The 14,199-nt window shown below is 49.8% G+C and overlaps 1 protein-coding gene across 4 annotated transcripts in view; it reads right to left on the minus strand.

Annotated features, from left to right (window-relative positions):
* Positions 1 to 1,516: 1,516 nt before the first annotated feature.
* The window catches only part of ZBTB7C (zinc finger and BTB domain containing 7C), a 151,585-nt gene continuing 138,902 nt past the window's right edge, over positions 1,517 to 14,199 (minus strand). For all 4 annotated transcript variants that reach the window (XM_039733385.1, XM_039733386.1, XM_039733388.1 and 1 more), the window contains 2 exons: positions 10,617 to 11,810; positions 1,517 to 5,166 (listed from right to left, as the gene is read on the minus strand). In XM_039733385.1, coding sequence (XP_039589319.1) covers positions 4,530 to 5,166; positions 10,617 to 11,810 — 1,831 coding nt within the window. In that variant the 3' untranslated portion in view covers positions 1,517 to 4,529. The remainder of the gene's footprint in view (positions 5,167 to 10,616; positions 11,811 to 14,199) is intronic.

Below are 14,199 nucleotides of genomic sequence, written 5' to 3' on the forward strand. Positions count from 1 at the left end.
CATTATATGCAAACCAAAATGTGAGCATAAAAAGGGGTTAAAAGCCACAAGAGCTGGAAAAAAAGAAGTTATAGGTGTATTTAAATAGCTAAAAAGTAATTCACACAATTTTCATTTGGGGATTTTTTGTGCTCAAAACCACACAGTTTATGGGCTGACCCTGCCATGGTCCTGTAGGCTCCAAGCACAGAGGAGCTGCTCAACAATCCCTGGGAGAGGGATTGGTACTTCTTTGTTCCCAAGTCACATTTCTGGACTCTGCCTGCAGATCTGGACCCCTGCCCAAGCACCTGATGCTGTGGAGTCCTCCTGTGAAATGTAAAGGAAGGAAAATAACCTGTGGCTGTAAAAACTTGGGAAGTTTACTGGGATTGCAGCAGGGTGTATGACCGATGAGCCTGAATCCCTGGTCCCCAGGCTTGGGAGGTCTGACATGGGCCTTTATTTCCCATAGTTTTCCCAGTTAAAACAGACTGGGAAGGAATCAAGCTGCCTGACCTGGGTCCCTGGGCTGTACCAGCATCCCATCCTCTTGGGAAAGGCTTTTCCAGGATCTGTCCCATGAGCTGAGCAGAGCGCAGGGAGCGGCGCTGGTGGGAACATCCCTCCCCGTGGTTAACCTTATCTCAGTGAGCTCTGGGAAAGCACAGAGGTGCCCAAAGGTGATTCATCCCACCCCTGGGAGGTCCAGCGTGGGTGGGGTGAATCACCCTCCACCAGAACCTGCCTCCCTCCAGAGCCAGGATGGCTTCAGAGGCAGCCTGGAAATCACCTTGCAGGTTGCAGGACAACACGTGGGTGTCTCAATAGGCACAGGGCACCTGTTTACTTCACCTCCAAATGGCTGAACAATGTGGGATGAGTCCCACCGTTCCCAGCTGGAGCTTATCTTCCAGGCTTTTCCACCTCATTCAAAAACAACAAAGGAATTCTGCAATTTCTGAGCGGCCACATGAATTACAGGGCTCATGTTTGTGTCAGTTGTGTTTGTATAATCATAAAATCATCAGAAGATTTGAGTTAGAAGGTACCTTTAAAGGTCATCCAGTGCCACCCCCTGCCATGGGCAGGGACACCTTCCACTGTCCCAGGCTGCTCCAAGCCCTGTCCAACCTGGTCTTGGGCACTGCCAGGGATCCAGGGGCAGTCACCATCTCTTCAGGCAACTTGTTTCAGTGTTTTGGCACCCTCACTGTAAAAAATTTCTTCCTTCTATCTAGACTGAATCTTCTCTCTCAGTTTAAAACACCTCCACTTGTTCTACCACAATAGGCCCTGCCAAAATGTTTGCCCCATCTTTTTTCTAAAATGCCTTTAGGCCCTGGCAGGGGCTCTGAGGTGTCCCTGCAGCCTTCTCTTGTGCAGGGGAGCAGCCCCAGCTGTGCCAGGCTGGCTCCAGAGCAGAGGGGCTCCAGCCCTGGCAGCATCTCCGTGCCTGCTCTGCACTGGCTGCAGCAGCTCCACGTCCTTGTGCTGCTGGAGCCAGGGCTGGGGCAGCTCTGCAGGTGGGGTCTCACCTGAGCCCAGAAGGACAGAGGGACAGAATCCCCCCTGCCCTGCTGCCCACGCTGCCCCTGCTGCAGCCAGGCCACAGGAGCCAGGATGGGATGAGCCAGAAGCCACCACACGGTGAGCTGGGACAGAACTCGTGTCCCTGCAGGCCGAGGTTTGGTGCTCATTACACCCGTCCTGGCTGGGAAGCGGGAGCAGATCCCCAGGAAGGCACCTTCACACTCAGCTGGGCTCCCACGTGGATACCTGTGGCCTGGACTCACCACACAACACCAAAACGGGAAGAAACAGGGTTTTCTCTAATCACCCCTCTACACCCCAAAAGATGATCACTGCCAGCACTCAGCTCCCTCCAGCCCCACCCAACCCAGCGCCAACGCGGGAAAATCAACCTTAACTCCATAATTGTCATCAGCATGGCAACGCCAACAGCCCCTCGGGCTGGAGCCCATACCAGCTCAATCTTTAATTAATAAGTGATTATTCTGGCTTTCCAAAAGGTGTCAGGCAAGCATCCACAGAGCTGAGGCCACATGGATGGCTGCACTGGCAGCTCAGCAACCGCGGCGGCTTTGCCTTCTCACCGTGGCCACAGGCAAGAGAATCAAGTCCTGCTAATAATTTAAAAGCATCAATTAATACAGTTTAATAAATACATAAAATGATCTAGTCTCTTTTTTTCCCATCCGCTTTTTAGCATCAATCAAAGTTAAGGGTGATTGTCCCGTGAGTAACTAAGGCAAATTTGTTTGTGTATGTGTGTGTTCCTCTCTACTTTTTTGATTTTTTTTTCCATTGTTTTGTACATAAAGCAATCACATAAAAATAGTTATAAATAGAAAAATTGCAAAGGTTTATCCCCACTTAGACATATAGGAAAAAAAAAAAAAAGAACCCAACTGACCTAACAAACAAACCGAGACAGAAAAAACACCTTGCTTCAAGTCCTTGCAGATCATACAGTACTCAGCATCTTTGGATATTTTACAATGACTCCAAATCGTAGACAAAAAAACACCTGAAGGAACCAATCATCTGCAAAACGTCGCTTGTTTAAGAAGTTGATGTGGATTAAAAAGAAAAAGTTTGATGCAGTTTTAAGAAGATTTCTTTTTCTTCTTACTTTCTTTTTTTCTCTCCATTGACTTTTGTTGCACGTGGAGTCTTTAAGGATTTCATTTGGGAGGAGGAAGCCGAGTGTTGGGCAGTTCCTTGGGACCATTCTGCTATGGGTGGTCGCAGAGCAGAAATCCCTCAACCCTCCTGAGGGCTGTGGAACCCTTGGCTTCCCTGTGTCCCCTTCCTTGCCTCTGGTGGGCAGATTCTCATCCAGTCACTGATGGAAAAACCAAAAACCTCACGATCCCGCGGCCCTCGCATCCCCTTCGATTTTGCTGACGTTGAAAGGTCTTATTAAACAGAGAAATAAAAAGCCCCAATTTCTAACATTTACATTTCCAAGTGTTGGTTTCACGTAAAGCAACCACTGCAACCCAGCTCAGGCAGTGGTGGAACTGGGCTCCCACCATGTCTGCCTCCCACGGCTCGACCAGGAGGAGCCATCAGAGGCAGATGCCCCCAAAAGCCTTTATCCTTCAGAGCAGCTCATGGATTTGGGGCTGAAGGAGGTGGACAGGGTGATTCCAGCCAACTGGCCATCTTTTGTGCCCCGGAAGTATTGCCAGATGGGGTGGCCAGGATGGGGTCTGCAGGGATAATGGGGAGTCACCCCAAACCTGCTGGGCACCGTGGGGGACCTTCAGCTTGGAGTACCCTGTCATGTGTCACCACCTTCTCTTCTGAACCAACCACAGTGAAGAAACAGCATTTCTACTTGCTTGCAAGTAGACAATATCACCATCAAGACACCAGCAGTGAACTTCTTTTCCAGAAAGATCCCTTGAGACAAGCAGCAGGGATATTTGAACACCGGATTTTTTCCCACCAACACTGCAGATCTGGGGACACGTGAGTGTTTTGTAAATTTTTCTCATCACTATCACATAAGAATTTGAGGGAATTAAGGACAGAACCCCAGACATTTAAGAATGGTCAGCGGCAGCGAATTCTGACTCTTTGGTTTGAAACGACTTTTTCATTTCAAAATTCCCACTGATTCATTTTTTCAAAGCAAGGGTTTAATAAAAGCTCAGTATCGAAACATTACTGATTCTTCCAAAACTTTTCCTTCACCTTTTCAAGCAACTGAAGTTAAAATACTCAAAATAGGCTTTGGTTCTCCTTTTGAAACTTTGAAATAGCTAAAGAACCAAAATAAGTAAAATCCCCCTTTTCCACCCAGCTTTGCGCTAGGTGTTCGATCTCCTTTTTTTTTTTTTTTTTTTTTTCAATGTTTTTAAGGTCCCAACTCATGCTGCAGCTCAGGGCTTTCACCAGCCCTGTAAATCTGATATACTGCTGAGAAAGGCAGTGGCCAGTATCCTCCCTCTGTCCCTCTCCCAGTAAGGCTGCTAGACCTCCCCCTTATCCCTTGTAGAATAAATATTGTTGCCAGACATGGGAATTAATTAAGAAGAAAATAAAACAAAACCAGAAAGAAAACAGGAAAGTCCTTTTGACCAAAAGGGTCAAGGAATGCAACATAACAAACCCAAGTCTGGACAGCTTGTCAGTGTCCAGTGAGCTCCGCGTGTGGGAAAATGGGGAACACTTCCCACAGAAAAGCCACCTCATGGCGATGGCCGAGCCCTGGACTAAGGCAAGTGACATTTTTGGGGGTGTTGAAGAGAGCAGCAGTCCTGGCCTGGCCTTCCCAGATGGAGCTGAGAGTGGAGGGATGGGACAGTGAGTGCCTGATGGCCCCAAAGTCTAAAGTGCCGGTGGCCACGGGGCACAGCACCTGCCCACGCCCTGCTCGCCCCAGGGATGGCCTGGTGGCAGGCCATGGCAGTGAGAGGACAAAGAGCTTCTCGGGAACCTGATGATGGAGAAGGGCAGGCGGGAGCGGGCTGCCTCGTTGGGATGGGAGCAGATGCATGGTGGGACCGGGCGCGGGTTTAGTTGCTGGCCTCTGAGATGGGAGCCACGTGGCCAAGCCCCGCCAAGCCACTGAAGCCTGTGCTCCAAGGGTCGGGGAGAGGGAAGAAGGGTTGGGCAGCGAGGTTTTCATTGTGGCCCAGGGCGAAGGCGAAGATGCCCGCGTTCCTCTCCATGTCCATCTGGGCCCGCCGGAAGAGCTTCATCTGCGTTTCCTCAATCTGGCTCTCCAGCTCCTGCAGGCTGAAGGGGGCCTTGGCCCCGCTCAGGAAGTGCTTGGGGCTGGGGCCGGGAAGGCACATGGCCGTGCTGCTGAGGTGGCTGCTCATCTCCTCCAGCGTGGGCGGCACCACGAAGCCGCTCTCCACGGGCGGGCCCCCGGGGGCGAAGAGCAGGCCGGCCGCCCGCCAGGCCGCGGGCTTGCGGCCGCGCCGGGGCCGCGCGACGCGGCAGCTCTGGCGCTTGATGTGGCGGTGCAGGTGGTCGGAGCGGGTGAAGCTCTTGTAGCAGAACTCGCACTGGTAGGGCCGGATGCCCGTGTGGATGCGCATGTGGTTCTTCAGGTCGTAGTTGTGCACGAACTTGGCGTTGCAGTGGATGCACAGGTACGGCCGCTCCCCCGTGTGCTTCCGCATGTGGATTTTGAGCTTGTCCTGCCTAGAAAAGAAAAGGCGCTTGGTCAGGCGGTGTGGGCAGGAAGGGGGGTGGTTGGGATTGATCTTTTTGGGATTGGCTCCCTGGCGGGGATCAGGGGAGGAGGCGATGGGAAAGTGGGGAGCTCATCATGGGGCCTCTCGCAGTGTATGGATGGTCTTGCAGGCTGATGCTTGCATTGCCTCCTCCTTCCTGGGCACTAAAACATCATAGGCAGAAAAGCCCTCCACATCAGGAGTTTGCAGCCCATCCCAGAGAGTTCAAAACAGCTTAAATTGGAGGAAAAAAAAATCCCTGTAATAAACTCAAAAACCACAAAATCATTAACGCTGGAGAAGACCTAAGATCATCAAGTCCGACCACACCGCCAGTCAAGGCCACCGCTAACCCATGTCCCCAAGTGCCACATCCAGATGGCTTTTAAATCCCTCCAGGGAGGGAGATTCCACTACTGCCTTGGGCAGCTGTCCCAGGGCTGGACAGCCCTTTCAGGGAAGACATTTTTACAGATTTTCCAAGCTCAGCTTTCTCTGGCACAAATTGAGGCTGTTCCCTCTTGTTCCGTCCCTTGTTCCCTGAGAGAAGAGCCCGACCCCCACTAGGCTACATATTCCTTCCATGTATTTGTAAAGAGCAAGATTCTAAATATGGGAATATATCTATATATAACTAAATCTGGGATTATTAAATAAATACAGCCTCGTTCCAGCCTGCAAATAAGGAATTCAGTTGGGATTCGAGAGTCTGGAAATGCAGGACAATACTGCTTAAATTCAGTCCCTCTGGGAGCCGATTTTCCTCTCCTTTTATTCTTGCACTGACCACATGGTGTCTCAGGAGCTTTCTTTTGGAGCAGGAGCATCACAGAGGGTGATGCTGCCAGAGGTGCAGCGCCCAGGCACTCTGCCCTTCCCTGCCAGGGTCTCCAAGGCCAGCACACATCCAACCTCCCACACAGTTTGGAGAAGTTTCTTAAGTCCAGACATGAAATAGTGTAATATCCATCCCAATGGCACTTATTTACAAATATTTATAAAAATATTTTTTAAGTGGAACATCTAAAAGCAAGAATATTTTCCCATATGGGCAATCCAATCACTGCTTTTTCCCCAAAAAATAAATGTTTCCTTCCACAGACAAAAACAGAAAAAAACCAAAATTACGTCTAACGTGTATGATTATAAAAAGTGAAGCTGAGTGTGGCCCAACTGAGCTGAACACTGCTTCCAAGGTTGCACCAGTGGCATTCAAGTAGAGAGCAAAGTGGGAAAGTTCATATTGTTTTCCAAAATTAGTTCAGTGTGAACCCTCCAACATGCTAGTATTGAGGCTAGAAATATGTAGAACATGTGGAGTAATTTCATTATTAGATAAAAAAATTTATTATATATTATAGATATGTAATATAAAACTATAGGGTGTATTTTAATTTAAACAGTAAAGAATATACAATTCATTATTGTTTTAAAATATAATTATATTATAAATTGCATAATGTATATATGTATTATGACTATTTAATTTATATAACATAAAAAACAGATAAAAATCTGTTTCTTCTGGCAAGTCAAGCCCTCAAAACTTGCAAGGTGCTGCCTCTGAACTAGTTTTTGCCACCCAGCCCATATTGAAACAGTTTTTGGTGACATGCCCAGCAGCACAGAGGTGTTGGCCACATTGTGAGGAATGCAGCTCCCGGCTGGGCATCCCTGCACACCATTCCCGAAGGAACAAGGATGCAAAGGAGTATCCCTGGCAGGAGAGTGAGCTCTTCACCAGAGGATGCTTTATTGCTCTTGGGAGACTGATCCCAGCCTGGCCCTGCACCTACAGGTTTTTTAGGGAGACATGAAAAAAGACATCCCTCAGTCCCTGTGCCAAGCTCAGGACACTTTTCCACTGTGGCATTTTTAAAGCTGGTATTACCCCAAGGTTCTCACAAGGGTGCATTTTCTCTGGAAGGGCTGGAGTCAGAGCTCAGCAGCAGCAGGGAGAATTTCACCCCAAACGGCGAAGTCGCGCGTGGATGAGCGCGGGGGCTCGTGCTGCAAAGCGGGGGGAAGTGTTAACAAAAAGCAGAGCTGCCGACCCCACCTATAATTTAATTTAAACCTCTGTAGGTAATGTTTAACCTAGCAGGATCGCTTTTCCTAATAAACACGCTGCGTGCCAGGACTGTATAATGTAAATACAGGCAAAGCTCTTTTCAGGCTATTACCCATCTTCGTCAGCAGACGGGGAGAAACCCAACCCTCCCTGCCCCAGCAGCATCTCCGGGGATTGCAAGGGAGGTTTGTGGCTCCACCTGGAGCTGCTCAGAGGCTGGGGGGGTGAGGTGCTCTGGGGTGAAGCACCTCAGGGGGATGTGGCATGGGGAACACGGGGTTTGTGAGCTGGGAGCTGGCTGGAGGCTCGCTCCGACGGAGATCCGCACTCTGTGTGTGTGAATAACCTTAATGCAATTGCATTAGGAGAGCGATTAGGGCTCTGCGAGCTGTCACAACACAAATAATAGGAACAAATAATGTTAACCTTTCCGGCTGGAACAGTATCTCCTTGAGCACTCTGGGGCTGTCTTGGTGGAAAAGCTGAAATATTTGCAGCTTTCTCTGGCGTTCTAGCAGGGTGGAACAGCAGACTACAAGCTGAGTGGCCTTTGTTTAAGGAAAAAATAATTAATGAGCCATTAAATGAAGTCCTGCTTCCTGCGATCAGATGTCCATGGGCAGCAGGAGTGGCAGGTCCAGGTGCACCTAGGGTCCTTGCTGGGGGATGAGAGACCCCACTGATGTGGAGGGAAAGGGATCTGCTGGGGAGGATGGGGCACTCCTCCCCCAGGAAAACAGATCTTCTCCATTTCCCCAGCAGATTTTCACCTCCACAGTGCCTTAAATGCAGAAATAATGCCAAGGGCTGATTCATACTGAAATTCCATTTGGGAACCTCTGCTTCCCTTCACCCTCATTCCCAGGGGACCCCAAAAGGGACCATCTGAGCTTGCATCTCCCCAGTGAAGGTACTGTGGGTGCAAGTCCAATGCTTTCAGAAAGCATGGGATCCCCCCCTCCCCCGAGAGCAAAACACATAATGCATGTGGCAGCACTCAGGAAATCACAGTAGAAATATCTTTCTACATCTCAATCACTCCACTTTGCTTAAAACTACACCTTTTCCTAAAAAAAGCTCCTCTCACACGAGAATAATGATGAAAACAGCTAAGAAAACCTCACCCCAAACAAAACCAATTAGCTGCACACTATTCAAAATCCTTCCAAACACATTTAAAAACAAATCAATATTTTAAGATATCCGCTTTGCTCAGGGTGTTAAAGAAGGAGAAGACCCTCCAGCACCCAGCTCTGCACAGTGACCCACAAGACCAATTTTCATCAGGGATGTTGACGAACTGCGCTGTTGGGTGAGTCCCAGTTTTTTGATTTTTTTTCCATTGGATGAAGTCCCCCTACCCCTGTGACCTGTATTTAGAAGCTGCTGAGCACATGGGCGTGTAAAAACTATCAGGTTTAGTCCCTGTATTAGTAATGGGTCATGCTAGACCAGCTCTGTGTGGAGTTTTCAACCTCCATCACATTGATATAACCTGTCTGGATTAGGCATCGTGCCTCAGTTTCCCCAAACTAAGTGAACAATGCTGCCCTTGCCTGCAAAGGACTTTGGGAGCCCTCTGGGAGGGCTCAGCTCTCTTACTCCTGTTACAGGGAAGATGTCAGTGATGGATCTAGGCAGGCTATTTCCTCATCAAACATTAGCACCCGCAGCAGCACACACAAGGGACAGGGACCACAGGATGGGGCTGGCCAGGCTGTCCCTCCAGTTCAAGAGGCCACCACGCTCACAGGGCTGAACCCACCCCATGGAGACAACAGTGCCAACCTGGGGATGCAGCAGGAGCCAGATCCAAATTCCTGCAGGCAGGAATTATCACCATGCAGTGGCCTTTCCCCTGCAAATACCAGGGTGAGCTGGCTCACGCTGCACATGCCCGCCCGCGGCACGATGCTCCCCGCATTATAATATGGTGTCTGCTGTGTTAATGGAGGGGAGCATGGAAATTTATTTTCAGGTCAAATTCTCATCATCTGCATATCTTCCATTCGAATATTATCATAGGGACAGGAGAAGAAAAGACAGGCTGAATGCAGGAGCACCCCAGGTGTCCGGCCATTGTCAGGAGCTCGCCTCTGCCTACTGTGCAGATTATTTTCCTCTGGTTTTCTCACCCCAGCTTAATAGGGCTCTCTCTCTCTCACATGCAGCCAGGAGCTGAAATACCATGCTCTTGTCAGAAAGCTTTATTATTATGGTAAAGATTGTTCTCATTAGATATTAATTATACTCAGCAAGAGCAGGTCCAGGAATCTATTTGTCTCCGCTCACCGATTAAATCTGCCCAGCTTTGCAGAGCACGGTTTCAGGCTGGAACACTAGATTTGCACAGCTAAATACAACTTGGCAAGACAAGTTGCAGCTGCCCCATCTCTGGAAGTGTCCCAGGCTAGGTTGGACAGTGATGGGAGCAACCTGGGATAGTGGATGGTGTTCCTGCTCATGGCAGGGGGTGGAACTGGATGAACTCTAAAGTAATTTCCAACCCAAGCCATTCCATGATTCTGTGAGTCCAGCTGTTCCCTCAGCGCTGCCCAGTCCACCAAATCATGTCCCCAGGTGTCACATTTACACACCTTTTAAATGCCTTCAGGGATGGGGACTCCCCCACTGCCCTGGACAGGCTGTTACAGTGCTTTGCATGAAGAAATTGTTCCTCATAACCAATCTAAACCTCCCCTGAGGTGACGCTTGAGGACGCTTGCCCTTACCCTGTCATTTGTTACTTTGGGGAAGAGAGCGAGACCCCAGCTGCAGTACTAAGACCTAATAATTAGAGCCACTCCAGCCCCAGAAAGCCCAGAAAGCCCAGATACTGTCATGTCCAAACGTGTGCAACTTGGTTGTGGTCTACGCTGATGCCAAAATGTGCAAACCCAAACTAATTACATCCTGTGGCTAAAATGGCCCTCCCAACTCAATGCATCTCTCAGCACATTAGAGATGAAGTGTCCTTGGCTGTTTGACCATCTGTTTTCCAGCTCACTCTGGTCCCACTGTGGTGAACTACAGTGGGGTTGAAAATATCCTGTTACTTATTTAAGCTTTTGTCCAGTGAGGGGATGGATACAGTGAGCTGTGGATGTCATCCACAACCCACAAAAATCAGTAGGTTCTTTTTCTTCCTCCACCCTCCCTTCCTCCCCTTTTTTTTTTTTCCAAAGGGACAGAGATCGTGCCCTGCTCTCTTTCCTACTTTTATTTTGGGACAAAAACTCTGGTGAGTTTTCTCTGATGAGCAGCTGAGAAATCAGTCACGGGTTATGATGTGGCCCCTCCAGCCACCACCCCACTCCCCACACACAGCAGAGGTGACCAACACACACCTGGTAAAGCGAACTTCACAGATATTGCACATATAGGGCTTCTCCCCAGTGTGGGTCCTCATGTGCCTGGGCAGCTTGCCAGCTCCCATGATGACTTTGTTACAGATGGGACACTGCTGGGATGCCTTGGGCTTTATTTTCCTCTCTTCCTCCAGGGGCCATGGGGGAAAAACTCCTCCAAACTGGGTAGCACTTAAGAAATTGAGATAAGCGCTGTAGTCAGTCTCTGCCTTAATATGCCCTAAGGGAGCTGCTGGGGTGTTGGCAAACATGTCCTTGAAGAAGTCATTAGGGAAAGGAGGTGGAGGCAGGTCTTCCTTCTCCTCCTCTTCCTTGATCTTCCTCTTTTTGATCACCAGATCCAAGGGGCCGTTGTCTACTTGTGGCTCCTCGAGCTGGGGGAAGGAGTTAAAGTCGCCGTTCCACAAGTGGGGGAAGAAGCTGGGGGCAAAAGGAGACAGAGCTGGCCTCCGTTCTGGGATGTTTGCCTTAGGGTACAAGTTTTCACTCAGCAAGGACTCTATGGAGAAGTCTCGTATCATGCCCAAGTGCCCAGAGGAGTTACTGGCTGGGAAGTGATTTGGAAAATCTTTAGGTGCTTCTGTATAAGCTTCTTCGGTGAGATCGGACTCAGAAGGGCTTTGGTGGCAGCTTACTTCTTGTACATCAGCTAGGTTCTCCTGATTGACAAAATCTTCCACTTCCTCCTCCTCCTCTTCCTCCTCGTCTTCATCTTCATCTTCATCGTCCTCGTCGTCCTCTTTGTCATCTTCCTCCTCGGCCTCTCTGTCGGGCTCCATGATTTCAAGGCAAACATTGATGATGCTCTGGATCTCCAGCATCTTGGCGGCACTGAGGATGTGCTTGACGTTTGAGGTGGTGATGGTGAGGGTTGAGGTGTAGGCGAACTCGAGGATGGCAGAAAGTGCTTCAGGCTTGACAAAGTCAATCTCGTAAACATAGGGCTGGTCTGTTAAAGTGCCGGTAGTGAAGAGTTTTTTGAAGTACTTGCTGCAGGCAGCCAGGACGGAGCGGTGGGTGCGGTACTCCTGGTCCTGCACGATGAGGATGACATCGCAGAGGAGCCCGTCGTGCCGCTGCTCATTTAAACCGCACAGGACCTCGCTGCTGTGGTTCGGGAATGGGATCCCGATAAGATCTTCAATGCCATTGGCCATATTCTCATTTAGTGCCCTAGGACAAAGCACCAACAGCAGAGCGTTAGCAGGGCATTGCCAACTGATAATGCCAGAACGACGCTGCCTTCTCCCAGAGTCCTTCCCTCCTCTACCTCACCTGATGTCACCTCCTGCCTGCACTGTCTCAGTGCGTCTCTAGGCCACCTTCAGCTCCTTCCAGATCCTCTGTGACTGAACCTCTGCTTCCCTACCTATCTCCTCATCTCCTTCTTTGTCCTCATCCTTCTTAATTCCCACCCTGCTCACCTTTTCACAATCACCACAAGCTCCCTCTTCTCTTTCACACCCCTCCCCCAGAAACCTTGTGCAATGACTCCCTACCCACCACATTTCTTCTGCGTCCTCCTGGAGCCAGCATTGTTCCAGGCACACGTTGGATTTGTCCTGCCAGGAGCTATGTGGGGGAAGTGTGATGCTGTATTGCTTCACACTGCCAAGAGCCTGCACCTACACTGCTTGAACGAGATGAGCCAGGGAGTGCCCATCTCATCTACCTGATTGTTTTTGGGGCTGGTACAACAGGACATCCCAGACAGGAGGGTCACAGCTTCCTGCTGCAGCAGGAGAGTGATCCTTATGGATCTTCAGTTCTACTTCATGCCTCGAAGCTATGACATGTCACCTCATGTGGGGACAAGCCACATAAGGAATGTCATCCTGAGGGATTTGGGATTGGGGAGGAAAGCAAAGATTTGTGTCATAATGTGTATCTAAACACTCAGAGGAAGACAACCAGGTAGCAAGGACCTGGCCAGACAGAGTGTTGTCTTCTATCTTTTCCCATGAGCTGAGATCTCTCCATTCCCAATCCTGCGTGGACTTGTCAGCGTGGTATCAAAATGCCCTGTGCTTCTGGCAGACATCTTCCCCTGCTAGAGCAGCTTTAGCTTCAAAGGAAAACTCGGAAGCAAAAAGCCCACACCCAAGAGGAAAACCTGACTTTTTTTTTTTTTGGCCATTTTTTAATCTGTAAAATGTTTCCTCTTTCACATGGCTCTAGCAGCCCTTCCACATGAGAAATCCCGGGAAAGGAAAGCGATTTCCTCCAGCAGGCGACGAATACATTAATCCCCTCACAGACAGAATACATCAAACAGACAGAAACTTTGAATACACTAACCCTTGGATACCCCCAGGACACAGAGCATGTGTTCATGCAGTGTCACCTCCACCAGCCCTGGCCCTGCTGCAGGTAGACACTTGGTTGCCAGCCAAGGGACAGAGCAGTTAATCTCCAGGAGAACTCAGTGGAAGCAAAACTGCAGCCCACTCCATCCCTTCTGCAAGGCTGACACCACCAGGCAGGTTCCCCAGTTCCACACTATGCCACCTCTGCAGTTCTCCTGGGATCCACTGCCATGTCCTGGCTATCCTTCCCTGCTCAGTTTCTGGCTCTGCTGATTCCAAACCTCCTTCCAAGCCACCAGTGGGGCCCTGGTTTACTTCAGCTGGCTCCCACCCTCCCAGCTGCCTCGGGGATGGAAAGAGCCTGGTCTGATGGAGGCTGTCCATGAAAACCTGTGCTTCACCTTGGCCAGCAACCCTTGGGAAGCCTTGGGGGGGGCCGTAGAGGAGATCAGACTCTGCATGAAATGTTCCCGTGGGAAAAGGAACACTGTCTCCCTTTTCCTCTCTCCCCAGGGAGACCTTGCAGGTATCTCCCCCACACCTAGCCAGCACTGCCAAAAATGGATGTGTGGGAGCCAGAGAGCGAAGGTCTCGGAGGATGTTGCAACCTACAGGGAGGTGATGGACCACAGGCCTGCAGGGAGCCTCAGGGATGGGGGACAGCTGTCCATGCTCACTGAAGCCTCACAGGGGCTGGAGGGCAGCCCCAGTCACGGGAAGCCCTCTCCAGCCAGCTCCCCTAGCCTGGAGCTGGGCAGAGGAACCAGGAATTGCACCCAGCTCCGGCCAGCGACATTTTCAGCGGAAGGAGGACGCTGCAGCCCCGCATCCCATGGTGTGCCCATTACCTCCACGCTAATTACGTCTGTTGTCTGAAACAAATTGATTCATTACAGTGTGCTGTGCTTAACCATGTTAACCAGCAATGCTCCTCTGCCATCCCGACCAGCTCTGTATCAAATCCTCCTTGAAAATCGCCGATAAATGACAGTAAATCTAATACCTTCTCCAAGTGGAGTGTAAGATAATAAATAACCCCTGAGCCAGGGAGGAAAAGACAGCTTCCTTTCTAGGGCTTTGTATCCCGAATAATAAGCGTGAGCAATTAAATTTCTATTGCTGTTTTTATCATCTACTCGTTTATTTTTGTTTGGAAGGAGCCTGAGTGTTAAAGGAGCTTCTTGCATGAAGGAACGTGTCTTCCTATTTTCATCTTTCACTGCCAGATCACCCTAAGTGCCAAAAATCAGAACAGC

This window comes from Passer montanus, unplaced genomic scaffold, assembly GCF_014805655.1.
Source record: "Passer montanus isolate IOZ18808 unplaced genomic scaffold, ASM1480565v1 scaffold86, whole genome shotgun sequence".
Lineage (NCBI taxonomy): Eukaryota > Metazoa > Chordata > Aves > Passeriformes > Passeridae > Passer > Passer montanus.